Source organism: Lichenostomus cassidix, chromosome Z (genome assembly GCF_008360975.1).
Source record: "Lichenostomus cassidix isolate B80296 chromosome Z, HeHo_3.0, whole genome shotgun sequence".
NCBI lineage: Eukaryota > Metazoa > Chordata > Aves > Passeriformes > Meliphagidae > Lichenostomus > Lichenostomus cassidix.
This window is the reverse complement of record NC_139511.1, coordinates 7,343,641-7,366,161: the sequence shown is the minus strand read 5'-3', so window position 1 is coordinate 7,366,161 and position 22,521 is coordinate 7,343,641. Positions and strand designations below refer to the sequence as shown.

The following is a 22,521-nucleotide window of genomic DNA, read 5'->3' as shown; positions in this document are numbered from 1 at the left end:
CGTGGGTTAATCAGGAGCTTTCTGTCCACACTTACAGAAACAATAATAGTTGTCTTCAAGTAGGTTCCATCTGGTGTATCTTTTACTGACCACATTCTACCAACTTACACCTCTGTATGATAGAATTACCTAATATAAAAGGTACACTCCAGAAAAACTGTCCAAACACTAACCCCATTGCAAAAACTCAACTATATCACTGCTTCTTGTATGCCGAAATAACAGACCTCTCAAAAATACCTTAGATATACAAAAATCTTGAATATCTCATTCGTGAAAGGTTTCCCTGGTTGTTTACCTTTGGTTGGATAAGATACTCTCAGCATTCCCTGCACTACACCGAACTTTTCCAGTGAGGTGAATGCACACACTTAATTCTCTTTTACAATCATTTTGACCCTGACTTGTGTATTCAATTCAAGCCAGCTATTACATTTTTAAAAAATCAAGTGTCCAAAACCATATACCGTATCACCCCGGCAAGGTGGTTAGCTTGTCACGCCTGTTTCTTACCAGGTGAAGCCACTTAACCGACATTATCTGGAAACAGTGTTTGTATTTAAACCTTCTCATGAGAGCAGCAGAGAATGTGACCAAATGGAAAACATGCAGTAAGAGCTCCTACTTTGCACCCTGTGCTACTAAGAGCCTACAAAAATGAATGGACTTCCATATGTCTACACCAGCACAGCCTACTCTGCAATAATGGTCATTTTTCATATTACTTTCCAAGCCTGTAGCCTCAAGAGTTTGTTCATCTCACACCCCAAGACTGAAATGTGGGAGAACTCACACCCAGCCTTTTACAAAACCTGGGATTTTAAGTAAACTTTAAAGTATAAAGTTCAAAGTAAATACATTAGGAAATAGACAAAATCACCCTAACATCCATTTTCTCAAAAATCTAACTTTTGAACCCAATCTCACAATTTTCTGGGAAAAGACTTTGGGCCAGACCAACAGTTCTATGCACCATGGCTAAGGCTGGCAAAGCAGGGTGGTGACAGGCATCTGTGGCAAAATGTGATTGCTGAGGGATTATCACAATAAAGACAGTTCTGTAATTGTAATACCCATGTCCAGCTCTCCACCTGGCCTCTAAATCAGAATGGCAGCATTTATTTGGCACTGGTTTATACCAGCATGAAAGACAAGGACAAACCAAGTCCTCAGCTACCAAAAAACAACAAACCCTCAGCAATGTGTTTTCCACTGTCACCAACAGCAACGGGTCTGGTCACATCAATGTCTGTCCCGAGAGGATCCCAAGGAGCTTTTCATGTCCAGCATTCAGCCAAGATAATAGTGAACAGTTTCACCCTAGGCTGCAAAAGCTTAACATTATCAGAATTGTTCTAAGATGGTAAGACAGAACAGTGAGAGATCCTTTTCCATCCAGAGCAAAATGCAACTGTAATTCCCTCTCAGCTGAAATGGGAAGAATAAGCCAATGAAACAAGTTACGCTGATTTCATTCACAAGATTTGACAGAACAAAATGAAAAAACCTTTTCACTCAACAAACACCAACTTGAGTATCAGCCTAAACTTACAGCAAAACCCACCATGCACTAATATAAAACCACAGTGTAAATCTAATATAAAAGCACAGCCATTAAAGTTTCCTGGTACAATTTTTCCACTAGCCCCAGAAAAACTGAGATATGAAATGTATCAAACAAGTAACAAATGGAGGTTACTGCATTTTAAACCACTGCAATCTGTATTCTAGGACAATAATCTGCCATGCTAAAGACAAAAGGTCTGCACTGTTCATCCCATCAGGTGAAGCAATCAATGGCAATGGCTTTTATTCAAGAAAAATAGTTTCTCTCTGTTCACTGTATCATCTCCTTCAATCTGTCTGTTAAACCACAAATATTTTTACTGAAAACAGAAATAATATTTTCTGTCATTGTCTTGGCACCTGCTTCAACTCTTAACCCAGAGTTCACCAAATGTCTGCAGTCCTAAGGACTTTACCATACTTTAATGGACAAAGAAACAAAGAAACATTATTGGTAAGCTCTGCTAGGGATAAATAACTTCTACCTTCAGGTGACAGGGAAAAAATATAAAAAGCACGTACTATGTTTATAACACCAGAACATGTAGACAAAAAGAAGAAACAAGGGAAAGGATTTTAATTAGATGTCAGAGGTTAGAGGCTTTCGCACTTCACAGATACTTATCTGATGGAGGCAATGCCAATTTCGTATGTTGCAGTCATGCACTTGTTCTAACTGTCCCCAAAATCACTGCTGTGGCTGGTCCCATCACTAGCACCAATAGATTAAAAAAATATAAAACAAAACCAGAATGGCTAATTGCAGAGGCTGCAAAAATGAAGCCTTTGATACATTTGACTTTGCCATCTTAAGAAAAGGAAAATAGGGAAATAAACAGGTGAGGAAAGATGCTGAACTCAGAGAAGGTGAGAAGAAGTTATTTCATATAAGCTATTAGTGAGCTGTTGCCGGATTTTGCGAAAACAAATGGAACCATGACTTTTATTCCAAAAAAATTAAATTATAAGACATGTCCAGTTGGATATTAATTAAAGTGGCATTTGACAGAAAAAAACCTTTAGATATAATACATGCAAACTGAAATCACCCTGTTTAAAGCACTAGAAAAGTCATATTTAATCTTATTACACCATACTACAAACAGAAAATTAAGAACAATTGATGGTCATCAATGATGGCCATCTGTATGATGTCACTATGAAAAGGGGATATTTTAAGAAGAAATGCCCAATTATTTTCTCAAATATTTCAGTCAGGGAAACTTTTGCATAAGTCATAAAACTTATTAGACTACCAGGTTAATTTCCAAGATAAAAATTATTCTATAAAATAAAATCTACATTGGGATAATGTATTTAAGTAAGTAATACTTAAAATATGTCAAATAGTCTGGATTTATTGTGTGGAATGGACTTTGTTATATCTGAAAAGAGGTAGATTTATTTTATACAATAGACTGTCACATGTTGTCTGACACAGGCAGGAGACGGAGCATTAGTCTTCATTCCCTTCTGAAAGCCTGTTTAAATAGAGAAAGAGTATTCAATGTTTATCAATGTTTTAATGGAGAAAGAGTACTCAATGTTGTGAATGACCAAAGACAAACCAAAAAAAAATTTTTTCTTAGGGAAAAATTTTCATAGGGAAATATGGTATTTGAACGACATAGTTCTCTTCCCTTAACCCTTACTTAGAGCAGGAAATGAAACAAATTCATTTAACATTAATATCATTTGAGTTAATACATTTTCCCCAGCAGAATATGACTGCACACTTGAAACACTTGGGTAATCAATTAAGTTGAATTAAAAAAGAAAACAGATGGATGATAGAGATTACAAAACTTCATGTAAGTAAAATGGTGAAAAAGCAGCCACTTTGTTTTAAAGTGAGACAAAGTGTTTAAAGCCACCGAACCACATGGACAGCAAGCACATGATGCCCAGAGAATTCTGCACCACATTACATCAGCAGAAGAGGCTACAAGAAGGTTTCAGTTTTCCTCACATTTCCAGCCAAGACACTGAAAACAAAATGAAGAAGCACAACACATGCACAGCCTTTCAGCAACACTGACTGACTCTCGCTGCCTGTGCTAAGGCAAACATTTATTTTCATCCAAGAGCTGAGTTTTAGCTGACAAATAGCCACACATACACAACCAAGGACTAATGAGGTAGGAAATGCTGTTTGGCTTGAACCACTGCCCTAAGAACAGGACAGTCCAGCTGAAAAAAATGTTTAATTCATTAGGTTCAAGGGTGAACAGCTTCTTGTCCTCTTAGACACCCCCTTAAAACTGCAGACATAACAAAAAATATCAGAATAAGGAAGCAAAGCAGTTCTTCTCTTTTTACACTAAATATTTTTTTTTAAATGTTGTAGATTGTCTCTGTTTTCTAAGGCTATACTTTTAATTACGCTACATTTCAAAAGCCACTGCAGCTAAAAGGCAGAACACACCAGCTTTGTTTCTGAGTCAAAAGACAAAAAATAGCACTCAGGATAAACATTGGACGTTTCCAGAGGTAGACGTCTATTCCCTTTTAAAAAATAGGTTCTCAGATTTTATAGTGGCATATTAAACCAAGATAAAAGAAAATTATTTTACATGTTACAGTCCAGACAAGTTTTTTTCTCAAACAGTAAGCACACCCACACATACACGTGCTTAACTCCATGCACAAGTTTGACTGAAATCTGTATGCCTTCTGTCATGGATGAAGCTAAGCAGTACCCATGTAACCACATGTAGAACTGGACCTTGACATCTCTATTACTAAATTTCAGGAAGCATCCATTATGCAGGGAATGACTTCTGTGATCCATGCTTAATCCAACTTCCTCTGACACCTGTAAAAACTTCCAGCTTACCGTGACAGCTTTAGCACGCAAAACAGATTTCCAGCTCACATATCTGAAGCCTGTTAAAATTGCATGGCACTAACTTCTGTTGCACTTAATATCAAACTAAAGGGACACTGCCCCTGAACTGGGAAGAGGATGCACAAAAGTGGCAGCTTGGGTCAAGGAGCCCAAACAATAGGACACTAACCAAGACACACAGGTATAAAATTCCTCTGCAAGGGACAGAACTCCTGAGGAAAAAACATGTGCCCACTGTCTGATTTCAAACGGCTCTTTCAACCTTTACATTAGACCTACACACATGGGGCTGTTATCACCTTTAATCCGCTGAAACTCCACTGAATCACTGAAACTCCACTGAAACTGGAGGTTTTGTATCCTGTTAGGGTTAGATATAAATACTGACCTGAGGCAAAACACAGAATCCGTTCTGAGAAATCCTCATGGACACTGCAGCAGTTCTGAGTCACCTTATGATGACAAAATGAACCAAGAAAAGAAGACATCTGCCCCCAGGTCAGCAAAGAAGGACCTACCTGCCTGCTGTGTTCTTTTGGGGTAAGTCTTGCTGCGACTTCTTTCAATGCTCTGGTCAGGCCGTGGAAGCTGCACAGAAGGGTCTCTGGTCATTTGCAAAGATGTTTTGCCACTTCAAAACACAATAAAATCATGAGAAAACATTTGGAAATGTTATCAAAGAGGATCCTTAGACTGAAAAAGAAAAATTGCATAGGGTTTGGGTAGCATGTTTTTTAGCTATTCACCTGTCATCCCACCTCTGGTTCTCCTGCTGAGTAGCACTACTCTGACTTTTGTTTTGAGTCACTCACTGGCAAAATCATAAACAGGTTGTGCCAACCTCTTCTCTCTTTAGCATTTTCAAGCGGAGATGATAGGCCACTAAAAATATGGTTTGTTAGGAATGGGTTAAGATAGCATGACTTTTTCTAACCTGGAATACTCTAACATGTTACTTTCTTAAGTAATAATTCTTCCTGATTTTTTTCTGGAAGTTTTCCACCCACAAAAACATATTTAATAGCGTTCACACATATTTAATATTGTTCAGTTCCAGTCAGTCAGGGGCTATTCCTCTGCCATATGGAATGACAACCTAAAAGACTGCAAAACAAACTGTAATAAAGGACTCTCACTAGCACAGCCCCAGATGGCAGCAAATTGAGTAGAAGTCCTGATTCCTGTTTATAGTAAGGTTTTTCTTCACTGTACAACTGAAGTAAGTTATTAAATTTAAATAAAATCTTTTATGTTCATGTCAATGCTCTTCTCCATGTGACTAAGCAGAATATAATGCTTATAACAAATATCTAAAACTCATACTCCTCCACGAAACTCCATGTTTGCTTCTGGAAACTTACTACACAAGAGAAGTAATTGTTGTTATTAATTCCTTAACATCTGAAGTTTGATGATTTTGAAGTAAAAGGTATTGTACTAGAAAGTATCAAGCAACTGTACAGGTTTTCAATATGCAAATTTTCTGAATTATGTGAATAGACTCCATCAAATACTGATAGTATTTTCACCAATAGCCCTTCATAGACAGTTGTTGCTGTTGAGCCGCTAGCAGAGAAAAGAACCCAGTTCTCAGTGGCAAGAAGGAAAAGACCTTTATTGTTTTGATTTCATCATATATATAGAGTTTTCAAAGGTCACCCAGATTGGTCAGTCAGAAACCTCCCCCTAGGCCAGATTGGCCAGGCCTGCACCGTCCAAATCTTGGGACACTGTTTTTAATAACATCCAAACTTTATCTTTATTTATAAAACACAAAAGGAATTCTCATGGACGGAAGGACGGACGGAAGGACGGATGGAAGGAAGGACGGAAGGAAGGACGGAAGGACGGACGGAAGGACGGACGGAAGGAAGGACGGAAGGAAGGACGGAAGGACGGACGGAAGGACGGACGGAAGGAAGGAAGGAAGGAAGGAAGGAAGGAAGGAAGGAAGGAAGGAAGGAAGGAAAAGACACCACCAAGCCAAATAAGAACATCATGGTCCCCCCACATACACACAAAAACAGTGGGATCATGGTTTCTACTTTGAGCTAATGATGTGTATAGATACACAACACTGTCACTGCTTTTGGTGCTACAATGGGGACGAAAGGCAAGGAGGGACGACAACTAAGTTGTCAGTTATAACCATGAGCCCAACACGGCAAGCCTCATCACACATCACCCACTAAATTTATTAAAAAAAAGGAAAATGAACTGAAATGCACCACCAGCAGCAATAGCAGCAACAGTTAACTGCTTCATGGCATGCTGGTTTTCAATTCATTGGAAAGTTCTTGCCAGTACAAAACTTTCTTCTCCCCAGCATCAGTGCCTGCTCCAGTCTGCTGGAGAATAGAGAAAACTCATCTGCAGTACTCTGGCAAGAATCCAGTGAACTCCTACCCACTGTCACAGATCAGGTAATACAGGTCAGGATCCACTACAAATGCAAAGGCAGGACAATCATTCCCCTGTTATAAACAGCAAGGAGAATCTGAATCATGCCGGGGAGTGTAATAACTCAAATAATCTGGATTATGAAATAGGCAAAATGACAAAGACCTGCCTAAATCATGATTATCAGCCTTATTATGATCCATTTATAATTTCTTGCATGATAGTGGAAACAGTGCTCCTTTATCCACCCTTAATTCCAAGTCTACAGCACCTTCCAAGGCTTAGAGCCTTGAACATTCATCAATTTTGTCACCTATTCCAGTCAAAAGATACACCCTCATTTTGGTATTTCCCAGCTGCCAGGAAAACCCCTTTAGGACATTAAGATAATTTCAGCAGTTATAACGAGATACTGATATAAAGCATTGCCAAGGTTGTTCCCACTTTTAGTACAGGCTATAGCAGGCCTCAACCAGTTCTGGGGATCTGGAGAATGAGAATAAACATACATTTGTCCCAAAATTGCCAGACTCCCAAAGACACTCTGTTCAAATGGCCCTGATTCATTCCTTGTCTGCAGATCATATTTTGGGTGGGGGTTTTCTTTCATTAAGAGGAAAGGGGAGAAACGAAGGAATGAAGAAGGAATGAACTGAAGTTTAAACAATTTAAAATCTCACCTGTACCGATGTTTGTAACCTATGGATCCAAACTTGCTGACTTTTCTTGACATAGAGTTTGATTCATTCTCCGGCACCCTATGAAGTTTGAAAAATGAAACAACAGAGGAAGTTGCATAGATAGGTCTGAATTTTAGTCCCCTTCCCATGTCAAGAAAAAAGAGTACAAATTTGGGCTCAAAAAAAATCTTTTTCCTGCTAGTTCCTCTTCATCCCTACCCCTGGACAGACTCTTACGGCATTGAGAGTCTCCCAAAGCCACCTGTTTGTCCCCTCCTATTTTGACTACACACCTCTTTAATTCAGAGTCAAGCATAAACTGCTGGCACCAGTACCTTTTCACTTAATTTTGGGAGAAGGCAAACCCACCTTGCCACAGCAATGAGACTGCAGGAGGGATCCTCAGCTCACTAATTTACAGCACTGCTAAAGGCAGCCCCAAGAATTCCATCCACCAGTTCCCAACTAACACCCTAGCAGACTTCTCTTGGTGTTTTTTGCAACAGTAAAATCAGATGCTTTAAGATGTACAATACTGGGAAAACTTTATAGACCTCTGTACACAAAGTGTTATGGAAAGGCAATAAATTTCTATTACCAAAAAAATAATAATTCTGTGCACTGTATAAAATAGTAGTGTCTGAATTCCAAAGGTCTCACGCAAGCCAATGCTGCTACAGAAAATTTGATGGTTAAATACATCAAAATCTATATGGCAACTTAAATCCTGCCATATGCATTTGTGAATGTGTCTGTTACACTCTATCATATGCAGCCTGAAGTATTATTTAGGAAAGAATGATAAGGCAAAAGAAACCACCAAACTACCCAACTTTAAAAACGTTGTTTCACATCACTGCAAGAAAAGGGAAGGTGCTAGCTTTTGAAAGCACTCTGTAACTAAGAGCGAAACGTGTTTCCTGACAGCAAGACTTTGTTACACCTCTGTGCAGGTGTAACAAGGCTCCTACTCAGTGTAGTGGCTCTGCAGAAAACACAGCTTAATTTCTGCATCACTCACCTGAAAAATGTGTGATGTTCTACACAGCATTTCCAGAGATGTTTGCATGTGACCTTGTTATGTGCTTCGAAAAAGAAGGAAGTTTCGTTGCACTGAAGATAAAACAAAACAAATGAATATTCTTATGAGGGATCCTGCCATTGAAGTGCATATCACTTGCTGAACACAAGAACCACACAGCCGGTATCAGTCCATGCAAGAAAAGAAATCCGTATGAAGAAAAGCAGGTTCTATAATTCTGTAGAATTCTTCATTTTAAAGTGGTCTTCTTTTTTACAAACAGAGAAAGAAGATTGTTAAAACACTTCTGTTCCTTCATTCTTATTCATAAACATCAGGTTTTCTTCCTAATTAAAACACACAAGTGGTTTTTTTCAAAAATTCTGTTTCTGATGTTTTCTCAAACTGTAACTCAGATGCAAATCAAAATATTCTGGTTAACAGTACAAAAAAAGGCAAGAATAAGAGGAGGGAGGGAGGGAGGGAGGGAGGGAGGGAGGGAGGGAGGGAGGGAGGCAGGCAGGCAGGCAGGCAGGCAGGCAGGAAGGAAGTATCCGTTATAAACTAATGTAAAGAAATAATACAGAAAATGCACAAAACATACATGTAAAAAAGGGCCAAGGTAAACCTGGGGAAAAAAAACCAGAAGGGAAGGGTTTTCTTTTTTAAAAAAGCTACCTTCAGGATAATTCAAAATACTAGGAAAAAGGTGAAAATCCACCTTAAAATCTCTTGAGGAAGACAACAACAACAACAAATGAATATTCAAAGTTTAAAAGCTCATCTCTAGAAACTGGCGGAGAAAAAAGAAGTGAGACACATACCGTCTGCAACATACTTCCAACAGACAAAGTGAAGCAACAGACACATCACAGCGCTTGTTGAGTGCAACAAGCCAAGCACTCAAACAGGTTCACAAAAAATACCCTTCCATCTATCTGTTAACTCAGGTGCTTGGTGTCTCAGCTGTGATTTGCACAAAGAATGAGCAGCCACAGTGACATTTGCACAGTATGACTTCCTCTGTAACAAAACTGAGTCTAAAACCATTTCACCAACATGTGAGTTACAAAGAGGGTGTAATTCACTCCACCCTCAGCAGCTGATTGCAGGCAATCTCTGCCCTTGCATTAATTACACTTCTGCAGCGCCATGCATACACAGTAAAGAGCTCAGGCAAGTTTCTCCCCCTCCTCATTTATTATTATTTATTACTATCTGAAAGCACCCAGCAAACTGCGAATTAATTCTGCATGTTCTCTACAACTCAAAACTTCACTCCATTAAAAAAAACAGTTATACCTCTATTAACAGCTGTCAGGCAGACTCACAAAATCTCAAATTACCTCCTCAAGCACCTTTTCCTTCACCTTGAAACAAGTAACAATAAAAATGACATAATTTTGCACCTGTGGTTAGAATAATAGAGTTTTCATTCACTGACAAAAAACATGTACTGAAAACATACCCATGACCTTATTTTCTCCCATGCCTTATTTTAGTTAAATGGCTGGGGAGAACAGTCCCATGGAATATGCAAAGAAATAAAACAATCCTCTAGTCTTCCATCAAAAGCACATTTTACTCTCCAGGGCAAGAGAGAAGAATACAAGGAGTACAATAAGACATACGACCATCAAGAATACTGAAACCTAGGATTCATCTGATACTGCTGTGTCTATCATGAAATGACTTTGTAATACATTGGTCCCATAAATACATTCCCAAAGACTCTTAAAATACAATGTCAGATTTGATAGGGATCATCATCTCTCTGCAGAATTTACGAGCTGTTTAATTCATGAAAGCTAAAGGCTCCCTGAAAATCTTAAAAATAGTCAAGGTGAAAAATCAATTTATCTTGAAGTCTTCCACAGAAACAGCATTGCTCCTTCTCCTCTGATGACTAGAAATAACTGAGTAACTGAAAGATCATCATGCATTTTTACATTTTAAAATTTTTAAAGAAGATATGTCAAGGGGTATTTTACATTTGCTTATTTTGCACACAGCAGAAAAGTAGATTCCATTAGTTGATATATATTACAATTTCTATATCAGACTGTCATCTGATGTGATTTCATGTAAATCCACACAACTATAGTCATCTTTGAAAGAACAGTATCACACTGGACCTGTAGTACTGCAAACTTTATGCAATATGATGAGTCAGTTAAGCTTATGTTAGAAAAAACTCAATGACTCACTTTCAATATGAAGGGTCTTGCTCCTTCTTTGTCCACTCCTATTTTTAGGCAAAGAATCCTCTGATGAACTTAAATTTATTTAATTACGTAGTCTCAAAGGAAAGAGTTACTGGGATGTGGGAAGGGAGGGGCAGAGAGAAACCAGGTATGATTTTAATTTTTTTTAATGGAATTTTTAAAATAATGCGCTTCTGTCATATCTTGCTATTAGACCAGTCTGAATACCACTGGCATTCAGTGAAAGACTCCTGTTACAAAAAAGAAGTTTTACACACAGAATAAACAGCACAAGAACACATGAAAATCAGTAAGTGACTATAAGAGGGACACTATAGTTACACTGCCATATGATAGAAAGATCTGACCAGCAAACATTATTCATTCCATCACATGGAGGCATTATTTTCTAAGGTGGAAGAAAGCTCACTCTAGCTGGTAAGAAAAAAATGTGATGATGCCAAAACATCTAAACTTAGCATTCCCTAATCAAAGGCACTCACAGAGGGAAAAAAAAAAAAAAAGGTGGGGGGAAAATAGCCCCATAGATCCAATTTAGCAAAAGCTATGGAATTCAGATCTCAAAAATGAAACAATTGCTTAAAAATCATGGGACAGACCAACAAGCCTTTTGATAACACACTCAGGTTTATTTATTTGAATTTGAAGGAAAAAACATTTGAAGTCTGAAAACTATTGCCTCAAAACTGATGCTTGCAGTAACTCAATAGCACAATTAAATTTTATTAAGGAAGGAGAAAAAAATCCTAAAACTCACCCTCACCAAAGAGGAAACAATTCATAATTCTTTCACCATTTCTCACCTTATCTGGGAAGGATTCAGTAACTTGCTGCAGCTAAGTCCAGTATGTCACTGTTTACAGCAGAGCCAGGTTTAGGACTTCCACCATTTACTTTTTAAGACTATTTAAGGCTTGCAAGAGTACTGTCATTATCCTGAGAATTTATAAATGCATATATAAAAAGAAAGCCGTACTGGAAACAGGAATACCTTTCTGGTTTAACCTTTCTCCCTCAAGGGAATGAATTGATTTTATAGGTAAAGCAAGGATGACCTTACCTGTTAAGACCATGAACTTTTGTTTCCAATGAAAGACAACATTTCTAGCACTTTGAACACTGCAACTTCCTACACACGGTGAGCGTTAGCTGGGAGTTTTTCTTACTATTCTCATATATCTGAACCAAAAGAAACCAAGACCTATTGTAATTTTACTAATCATTTATAGGAAATGACAATTCCAAACTCACTTCAGTGCTCAGTTTGGTGCCTCACAAGCTTCTCCCGGATACTCATCCTGCTGCTTTCAGAGTGCCCAGTGTACTAAAGGTGAGACACTGTAAATCAGGAACTGTTTCCAGAGCAGTCCTGGCTGTCTGAACACTCTGGAGATCTCTCTCCTTTGAACCATCTCGGTGCTTGTGTGCTCTTTCAGGAAGCACATTTTGCTCATCAAACAAGTAGAGAAAACACTTACTTTTGTATGGTTTTTTTCAATCCCATCTGTGACTCGCAGGAGCAAGGGAAGGGTGGGACAGTGGGACAATGGGACCCGAGGCTGCAAAATGACCCTTGCAGCCACAGCCAGCTGTGTGACTGCCTCCTCCTAACCCTGACAGAGGCAAACACTGAAAAAATCTGAGGAAAGGCATTAAATATCCCTCTCAGGTGCTTTAAAAGCTTGTCCTACAGTCTCCAAAACATGCTACAGCCTATACTGCTATAACCTCACCACCCTTATTACCCAGAGACAGAGAGAGAGACTAGCACAGTGGATGCAGAGAGCTTGTCTACACAAGCTTATACACTGGACACTCAAGCTCTTCTGTGTTTTATGTTGTCTTCTGTGTTTTATGTTGTCTCTCAGGTCAGCCAGAAGACTGATCTGGCAGGGCCTTTAAGATCTCCATTAGAGAGCTGGGAATGGGTACAGTGCTGCAGCGTAATACCCACACGCCTCAGCTGAATGATTCAAACTGTGTTACAAAACCCTTCAAAGCAGACAAGTCAGAGAGGTCATTGCTCTGCCTAAGAACAAAACACCTCTGGAACTACAAACAGCTTCAGGAGTGCTTCGCAAACAGCTCCCTGCTTGCTTTGCCACGCCAGCCTGATTACACAGCGCTCAGGCTCAGAGCTGCTCTGTGCCCAGCCACAGCTCAGCTCCCAAGCAGGGCAAGCTCAGCTCCACAAGGAAGAGAAGACACACACTAAAATGACAGCTCTTCCCTGTCAAGATGAACAAGATCCCTTGTTCCTGGAGTTCATGGATTACTCCCAAGGTAAGAGGCCACTATCAGCACATTTACAGCCATTCCAGGGAGCACTGAACCAACCCACTGAGCAAAAATTATTCGAGAGGCTATGATTCACAGCAGGCTTTAACTAGTGTAATTTACAAGACATACATGGGTTCCCAGCAATGCAGGCTCAGAAAATGAAGAAGAAAACCCCAAAACCACAGTAGGAGCCCTGTACCAGCACACACCCCACTCCTCCTAGTCACAGTGAGTATTAATATAACACGAGGAGAGATCTTGCCCCATTGGAGAGCATACTGCTACACCTGCACATGTAACAGAATTATTAACACTGCCTCTGGAGCTACTCCTTCAGAACATTATTATTTGCCAGGTTAGGCACATACCTGGATACCATCAACTGTTAACTCCTGTATGAAGTATTCTGTCTTTATCCATTAACATGCAGACAAATCACAGCTTATGTAACAAACAATGTGCTATTACTGGTTACTCAAGGTCAATCTTTAAAAATGTTATAACAAGTCGGGAATTAGAATTGATAAAGCTGTGCCAAGATTTCAATCTTTCAATCTTTGCATGGCAAGACTGAAATAAACAAATCTCAGCTTTATATTGCAGCAATTAAAAAATACTAAGGGAGAATTAGAAAAAAAGATAAACCCCAACAGTATCAACTCAGTGAATTTAAGTTTATGCAGGCCTTGAACTAATCTTACAGTCTTTCTACGATGGCTCAGAATGTGATTAAGAATAGACAAGAAAACCCCCAAGCAACCAAAACAAGCCAAAACTGTTTTATTTGACATATTAATGTCACTGTGCTTGCTCACCTCCACCCTCTACTATCACTCTGACTTAAGTGGGTGCAAATGCGACTGATACAAAAGTAATTTGCAATTCTTAAACCATAAAGATCAAAATGCTATTTTTGTCTAGAAATTACATGCAAGATAAATTGGACTTAAGACTGAGAGGAACATATCCTCCAACTATGTTCAATCTTACCAAGAAACTGCAGGGACAATTAATCAAATTAGAAACTCCTGACTGGAACTTGTAACTCAAGATGGAATATAGCATTTGATAGGAAAAGAAGGGGCATAGCTGAATCACCTTATTAACATAATTATTACTGAGACTTCTGACACTTGCAAAAAGCAGATTAAAAAGACAAAGCGTATCTAGTGTTTTGTGAATCATTCCAAAGAACAAAAATATATTGTATTTAGTCTAGTTTCAGCCACCAAAAATGGGAAGTATTATACACTTTGGACTTGCATCAGTGGTTGGTATTGCTCCTGAAGAGGCATTACCAATTCCACTTTGTGAATTCAGCTGAGGGAGGCCTCTTCATCTGAATATGGAAGACTGCAGAGGAAGGCACAAAAATTTGTAAATTGTTTTTAACTGCACAGTTTGGGAGGTTGTTCTGACTTGAAAATACTCAAATTTCAAGATCTCCTGAAATAAAATTTTCAGAATTCAAGAAGACCCTTCTCTTACAGCAAAAACTTCTGCACAGTGAACTCCTTCTGTACGGTGAAAGAGAAACAGTCAAAGTAACAAGAACAGAAGCTTTGCATAAACCCTGCTAAGGAGTGAAATCATTCACGTGCATGTTCAGACACAGAGCAACTAAAGCAAAAGGTGCACTTATAGAAAACAGCACCAGGTTGCACAGAACAGCACAAAAGCACTCGGTACCTAGAGGCAAAAAATCTCCACATCTTTCACTCCTGCCTATTATTACATTTACATTCCCAGCCTACACAGTCTGTCAAAGCATGTTTTCCTCTGTTTTCTTTCACGTCCCTAGTTGAGAGAGAAATCCAGGAAGCTGTGCTCCTCATATGGGGAAAACACAGAAGGTATGCTGGCCACCCCTTCCACTGCTCACTTCCACATATTGCATCCATTGTGATGCAGCTCTGTTTTTCTGGTGGAGAGGAGAGGGCTTTGGCAGCCACCTGTTACTGGACTATTTCCAGCATGGTTGCTCAACAGACATGCTACCAGGAATTGTACACAGGCATCAGATGGATCTCTCCGTTTTCTGAGAAATAGGCTTCTCTCATCTTCAAAAATTCTTCACAATTCGTCGTGTTCAGGGAATCTGAACATGTGCAGTCCTTGCAGGGGAAGGCGTCCTAATTTCATGCTGATACATTGAGGTGCCATAGCAAATCTAACAAGTTAACAGCTCATAATTCACAGCCTGGAATTCACTCAGAGGACAATGAAATACTGATTCAATGATTAACACCACTGACAAAGAGCTTCAGTCTCACAGGTCCATGGGTGGCCAAATATCAAAGGCAGCATTTTGTTTAGGAAAGGCCAACAGCAGTGGCCTCATGGAGAAAACATATAATACAAACAGAGCAGTGAAAGATAAAACCAAATTACTGGTGGTCATGCTTGTACACAATAGCAACAGGTGTGCAGGGGGAAAAAATGAGGCAGCTAAACACACAGGAATTATTCTCATGAAAGAGATATGAAGAACTACAAGAGGTCACACGGCAAAACAGGAAAGCTGAAAAAACTTACTTTATTGTAAGACAATAAGCAAAAACATCCTCTGCTCAGTAAACATAAAGTTTATGAAAAGTGAAGCAATGTAAACACAAAAATAAGCAGCCATAGGTTTAGCTGAAACAGACACACCCCTGTGTGGGGTTTAGGACACCTGAAGACATGGACATTTTGACTGTCTGTCACCTGTCAAGAAGATCAGGATGTCCATTTCCACCCATCTAGTGAGAAATACACAGATTTTTTTGGCATGTTTGAAAAAATTTCACACCAAGATCTGGAAGCAACAATAAAGAAGTTACAACAACTAAATCAGTGTAGAGGAGGAGCAACAATTCATTGGTACCAATGCCACCACAAGCTTCCTCTTTATGAGCAGGACCCATGAAAGGTGCTAGTCTGTGTGAATAAGGGTGTGCATGGAAACACAGACCAAAAACCACCCTGCAGAGAGTTTTCACTACATATGGATAACATGCTTCACACAAAGCACTCAGTACACTCAGAAATAATCTGCTCCATTACGCGGTATTAGCTCCTTCCCTTTAAGCCATAAATTTAAAGACATAGGAAATTGTCCTATGTCTTTTAGGACATAGTCCCTATTGTTTCCACTCCTCCTAAATCTCTTCTGGAGCGCTCACTGAAAACAAGCAACACATTCCTGACTTGGTATACCACATCTGATACAAGGAAAGTATTAATTCCCTGGACTGTAAAGGGAGTTTCACTCCAGGAGACAGGATGGAGTGAAAATGGCATATTTACTCTCCTATAATATATTCACGTATCATATGGGATGACAAAGCGATAGCATTTATTCCAAAAAAGAAGAGGAAAACAATAAATTTGTGAATTACATTTTTTGAGAGTATTAGAACATACATTCATATAAATACAATGACGAGCTTTTCTTCCTCTGAGAGTAGAACAGCATAAATTGCAATGATGACTCTAATCCAGAGACTGAGGTTACTGTCTGCTTATCACAATACGTAATTTTGTTCAAAGTACCACCAGACTGCTAAAAAAAGGAAGAAGATTTTTATGTGCCATTTTAGCCCTTCCTGATCTTGTTAGGATATGAAGCGCCGCAGAAATAATTCAGATTAGTATTAGTTGCAAAGGCCAGTTTAATGATGGTACACACCCCTGTACTTACTGTTCTCTTCAACAATTTCCTAGAAATTCTTGTCGAGGCTTGAAACTACCAGGTTCTGTCAAAATGTTTGCCGTATGATCACAATAATAAGAGTTCACCAGCCTTCAACACTTACAGCCTCACCTTTTCCAAAACCTTCCAGGTTTTCTACTTAGCCTTTGCAATTTCACACGGTTAAACAAAAACTGTAGAAATGTGGCATCAAACAGAAGCTACAGCTTCATTTCCAAGCAATTCAATCCAAGTCAAACCCAGACTTGTTAATACATGAACTATCACTCACCCTTTACATGAAACATGGTGAAAAATTTTCCCGACCTTCCCCCAGCCTTCAAACCACTCTCCTGTTTCAACAAACACACTTTCACAAATAAAATTCCCATCAATTACCACACCAAATATAAACAAACCTCTTGGGAGTAACAAAAGAAAGATTTGCCAATACATCTGCAAAGACGTAAGAAATGCTGTCCACGACAGAAGCAAGACAAATGTCTTAATGGAAAAATCATGGATGAGACTAACAACCATTACACAGATGAACAAAGACATGTAGATAAAGAGTAAAGGGCATTACTGTCAGCAGGTTAATACTACTTAAAACTATAAACTTTCAGTCCTTATGAAACTATAAACTTTCATATTCCAAAAAGAAATAAGAAGCATTTTCAAAAAAATAATTCAGCAAACTAAACTTGTAACTAATCCAGACAGCAAAAAACACAGACTGACTGCAACTAATTTTTTTAATTACATTTTATTATTTTTTCCTGCATTCTCAACAGTGTCCTCCTCCCCCCACTCCACATGCTTTGTAGGGGATTGGTTTTTTTTTAAACTGGCTCGATCTTAAAACCTCCTCTCTTGCTGTCAATCTGCTGTCCTTGCCCCACTGGAACCAACACTGCATTCTTTCAAATGGTCTAAGAACACAATGATGTTAAACTCTGGTTTCAAGCTATATAATGCAGTTGCCTGTTTTGTGCCTGACAGCTTTGTGAGGTTCCCTTCACCCACATTTTGTTTCTTACAGTAAATTTAAGTAAAACAAATTGGACTTTGACAGGTACACAAAATTTCTAACTTCATCAGACCTGAGATTACTTTTTCTATCCTTTCAGGCTTAAATAAAAACTTACATCTTTTCCCAGGACTCGTAGTTCAAACTGTGTTTCCTTGAAGTGAACTTTTGTAATTCTAGGCCTGTAATATTGAGAAAAAATACAGACAAGAACTTCATGAGCCTTCAATTTCATGCATAATAAAATATAAAGTTGTATACTTTTACACACAAAGACAAGAAAAGAATTCACAGGTTGATTTATTTATCAGGTATGCCACAGACGTCAGCAGAAAAATAATGATATGTAAACGTTTCAGCATGAGTATGGTAAAGGTGATCTACTGTTTTCAATACTTGGATTATCAAATAACTAAAAAATTTGCACAATCCAGAGAAATATTAGGAATTACACATATACTTTATTTCCATTGCTATAATTAATCTTTCAAATAGATACATACATTTCACAACTAATACATTTCACAAATCATATACAACATTGTTTTGCTTTAGTGCAGACTGGACATTTAAGTAATACATACCAGAAATACTTCCCTACTTGTTTTTTATTCTTGTAGATGACGACTCCTATGGGTGTTAATCCTAAAAAGTACTCGGATTTGTTTTCACCCTGGAAAATAGAAATCTATGTCATTCATACAGCTGCAAGTAGAATCACAGTAGCAGTGAGGTCCAGTGGGGAATTCATCCTGGTGACTTGAATATACTGTTTCACTCTCTGTGCAGATGGGGAAACAGTATTTGATCTACTGATGAAAACACCTATATGAAAATTTGTAGCTCTGGGGGCAAAAAGGCAAGAAAGAATGGCAGTGAGGGGAAAGAATGGGAGTCTCCACACACCATGGTGAAAAACAGAAATACCTTTTTTCTGTTTTCTTGATGAATTAATTTTTGCTCTTTGGCAAATGGCCAAAACTCAGAAACTAAACTACTTATTCAGGCATAAATGCAACAGATACCCCAACTTCCAGCTGAAAGTAATCAGTGGTTTTCTGACCTATAACACAACCATGCAGCTACCTTCTCCTCCTAAATAGTGTCAGCTGCTGCTGCCTCCAAGTGAAGCAGCTCCTTTGGGAGAGTCAAGTTTTTTTCTTGTTGTTCAGAAAGGGCAATGGCATGCAGGGAACAGCCACATGCATCAACTCCTCCAAAGGAAACCATTCCTGAAGTCAGGATACAAATCTCAAACTGCATTAGGAGAGAACAGGGAGAAAATCCTGGTGCTGAGTGGCAGAAGGCACCCACCTCCCCATTTTATGGCCAATAACCAAAACCAGAAACATTCTCCTGTTGAAAGAGTGCAAATTCTAGTGCGTGAGGTTAAGAGAAAGTCAAAATGAGCTGTAAAACCTCATTCACCTGGCTATTTGAGACAATGAGGAAGAGCCCTGCAACCTCTAAACCAGCAGAGCATGCACAGCAAATTTATCAGCTGTGAGAAAGACTGACTTGAGACACTGAGAAAGTGTTCTGTGTGACAAAGGTAAAGCACAGCTGGCAAGCTCTACCCAGTGATTTAGCTGCTAAAGGCAACTTTACTTTTAGCATGACCACAGGAGGAAAAGAACTACATCTTGTCATGTGTGAGGCTTCAGCCTCAAATGAGGGCTTCTGCTGCTGTTGTAAGTAGGAACAATGATGTTCACAGGTTACCTAGGCATGGATTCCATTGCACAACAAAAGCAAGCGATGGGGAAAAACAAATTCCAGGTTGTGCTAATTTAACTTGATTTTGTTGGATCATGTTGAATCTTGTTCCAGTAACTCCCCAGCCTTCTATGGCTGGGAGGGGAATAAAGCCTGGGATATGAATACAATTAAGCCACAGGGTGCATTAAAATGTACTTTATATTGCAGGCTACACATTTTTCTGCAGGAAATACATCAGTAATCTTCAAGCAGTATCTTGATTTCTTTATTTTCTTTCAAGTAATTTTACAAAGTACTGACATCTAACTCCGTGAACTATCTACATTACAACTCCCCATTTGAACTCCTGATTTTCTTTTATTCAAAAAAACCCTGCCATAAGCAGAATATTCAGACAAGATAGAATGATGTTTCCACCAGGAGCACATAGCCTCCAGGTGATGACTTGGATCCAATCCCAACATACATGCTGACAGACAAAAGAAGCAGAGGGTTTTTCTGAGGCAATACAGATAACTTGCAATGCTGCATGATACAACATTGGAAAAAATGGAAATGTACTCTGGATCTCTAGTAAAACCTTCACAACAAATATTTTAAAGAGCCTGACATGCTACTGCTACTGCACCCTAATTTTTGCGATGGTATTGGAAAGGTTTCAGGACACACTTTTTCTTATTTAAGCAAAAAAAATGTGCAAATTCTTCTGTCAAAGACAAAGGCCGTAAGCCTCACTCATGTCGCCTGACGCTTGCACAAATTGCTCCTTCCTTATCTGAATCAGGTTTTTTTCCATATAACTGATTGGTTTTTATATGTGTAATACAATCACAGCATTTAATTTGATAACCATTAGGCTTTTGTATGCATGAATGACTGAATCCTCTCCATATGTAAATATATGTTTCTTTGCATTTCTTAGGTTGTGTTTAATTTCAAGTTATTCTGTGACAACAAAACTATGTAAATATTGTTTCACATATTAGTGCAATAATTATTTTTCACAGTTAGCACTTACATAAACAGGATGGAGATCCACTCCATACATTTCCAGAGATTTTGCCACACCTAGGTAGTTCACTTCTGCCTCAGCAGGAACTTGACCCCTGTAAACACAATTATTTTTAAGAACCTTGCAATTCCAATCAACATATAAAAATAGATCATATTAATAAATACCATTTTCTGGACACACATGCAGCCCTTCTAACCAGTTTTCTAGACACTCTTTATCTTTTCAACACTGAACTTCTTCTTATTCCAAATGAGACTAATTCTCCAGAGGTCTCCTATCACAAACATGTATGCTATCATATATATGATGTCTGTCTAACACAGTGGCTAACCTTTTCCTTGCTGTCACTTCAGACATTTCATTTTCAGGCTTCAATATGCAAAGTAACTTTTCCCCCAATAAATACATGGTTATTAATAAAGCAGGAATAGTATGAGTGACTGGGATACTATTTCCCTGTAGCAGTGCCGAAGCTACAAATGATTTCTGAAGGCAAGATTTGTAACTTCAGATAGACTACTCCTCTCTCCATAAAATCTTGCATATAGTAAAGCACACCAGCTGGTAGTGCCTAAGTCTGCTACATTGAAAACAATGATTGAAGTCTGTCTCATGAGATTAGGCATTTCAAAGATCCAGCCTGCCTTCCTACCTGCAGATTTTAATCCACCAGTTAAAAAGCACTCCTGGCAGGATTCAAGTGGGGAAAAATGGTGAGGGAAAAATCCTGGCAAGTAGGAACATATTCGACATCACTGACAATGGATATCTTTTCAAAAAAAACAAAACAACTAAATAAATTCAGAGCCTCGTCCTCAGAATTTAATTTGCTCTTCCTCTGATATCTGTCATTGATACCACAGCAAGATTCTCTTTTGTAGGCTTGAAATAGTTGAAGGTGCATTTTCATTTTCACTTCTTTTCAATACTTCCCTGAAAGCAACTGGACTGTTACTGGGAAAGTACAGCACATCTTGTAAAAACATCAGCTCAAAAAGACGCATGTCCAGCTTTATCCTGTTGGTTTTCTTGGGAAAGAGTTCACTGGATTTGCTACCTTTCAAATTCAAGGTATAAAGTAGAGCATTCTACATTCAACATTTTGATTCAAGATGTGTAGAAGTCCTGCAATATGCACATTCTCGCTTCTTGTCTCCCCATTCTCTATAGCCTAGACATTACCATCCACGTTTTCCCAACTTTGTGTTATGAATGACAAAGTAAAAAGCACTTCCAAGGTCAAAAGTGTGGAACAGCAGTGCCAGCATGAATGCAATAGGTGTGTGAAGGTATTTAACAGTATTTAAAATGTCTTCTTTGTATCTGGGAGATGGACTGCTTCAGCTCCTCTAATCCATGCAGCAGCACTGCCACTCTTTCAGGTGCTCTTCTCTCCAAGGACTCCTGGAAAAGCAGCAGACCTGAAGCTTGTAAGAGAAATCCCTTTCTTCAAATCCCAGTAGATGTGTCATTCATTATCCGTATTCAGAACATGCAGAACACTGGATATTCAGCACATCAGAGATGTCACATCTGTCACATCTTTTACAGACATTTGCTGTAAAAATTTACCCTGCAGCTTGATTTTTAATTTCAGGTCTTGCAAGTAGCTTTCAGAAACGTAAAGCAAAATGTTCATAGGGGCAGTATTGTCTCACTGAGTTCCCAAGCAGGCTAGTGGTATCAGTCCTGAGAAAAGTGGATTACCCCATTACTGAATTAGTGCTAGAATACAACACCAATTTAAACACTGCTCTTAAGTCTTTCCTTACTGACCATGCTTAAAAAATGCTGATGCCCTTATTCCTCTATTCTCACCTGTCCCTGAAAGGATCAAAAGGCTCAAATGTCAAATAAGTGTTTGAGTGTGTTTTTATAAATATTTTCACATAAATACATCATGTATTAGAGATTGAATTGACAAAAATATTGAAGGAAGTAACGATGTGAGCTGGAGCTTCTGAAGGAAGCAGATGGAAGCCAGAGGAAGGAGTCCTCCCAAAAGCAGATGGAGAGGCCAGAACATGAAGGGATGAAGGACAGCCAGGGACTGAAAGAACTCCC

General features: G+C 38.8%; 1 protein-coding gene across 6 annotated transcripts in view; it reads right to left on the bottom strand.

Moving 5' to 3' along the window:
* Positions 1 to 22,521, bottom strand: part of EPB41L4A (erythrocyte membrane protein band 4.1 like 4A) — a 123,394-nt gene that overhangs the window by 36,991 nt on the left and 63,882 nt on the right. For all 6 annotated transcript variants that reach the window (XR_014847056.1, XR_014847057.1, XM_085043499.1 and 3 more), the window contains exons 7-12: positions 20,461 to 20,548; positions 18,308 to 18,396; positions 17,842 to 17,905; positions 8,516 to 8,607; positions 7,495 to 7,572; positions 4,933 to 5,045 (exon numbers count right to left, since the gene is read on the bottom strand). Coding sequence is in view for 4 of the 6 variants with exons in the window: in XM_085043499.1 (XP_084899625.1) it covers positions 4,933 to 5,045; positions 7,495 to 7,572; positions 8,516 to 8,607; positions 17,842 to 17,905; positions 18,308 to 18,396; positions 20,461 to 20,548 (524 nt within the window). In the remaining 2 variants the exon portion in view is untranslated. The remainder of the gene's footprint in view (positions 1 to 4,932; positions 5,046 to 7,494; positions 7,573 to 8,515; positions 8,608 to 17,841; positions 17,906 to 18,307; positions 18,397 to 20,460; positions 20,549 to 22,521) is intronic.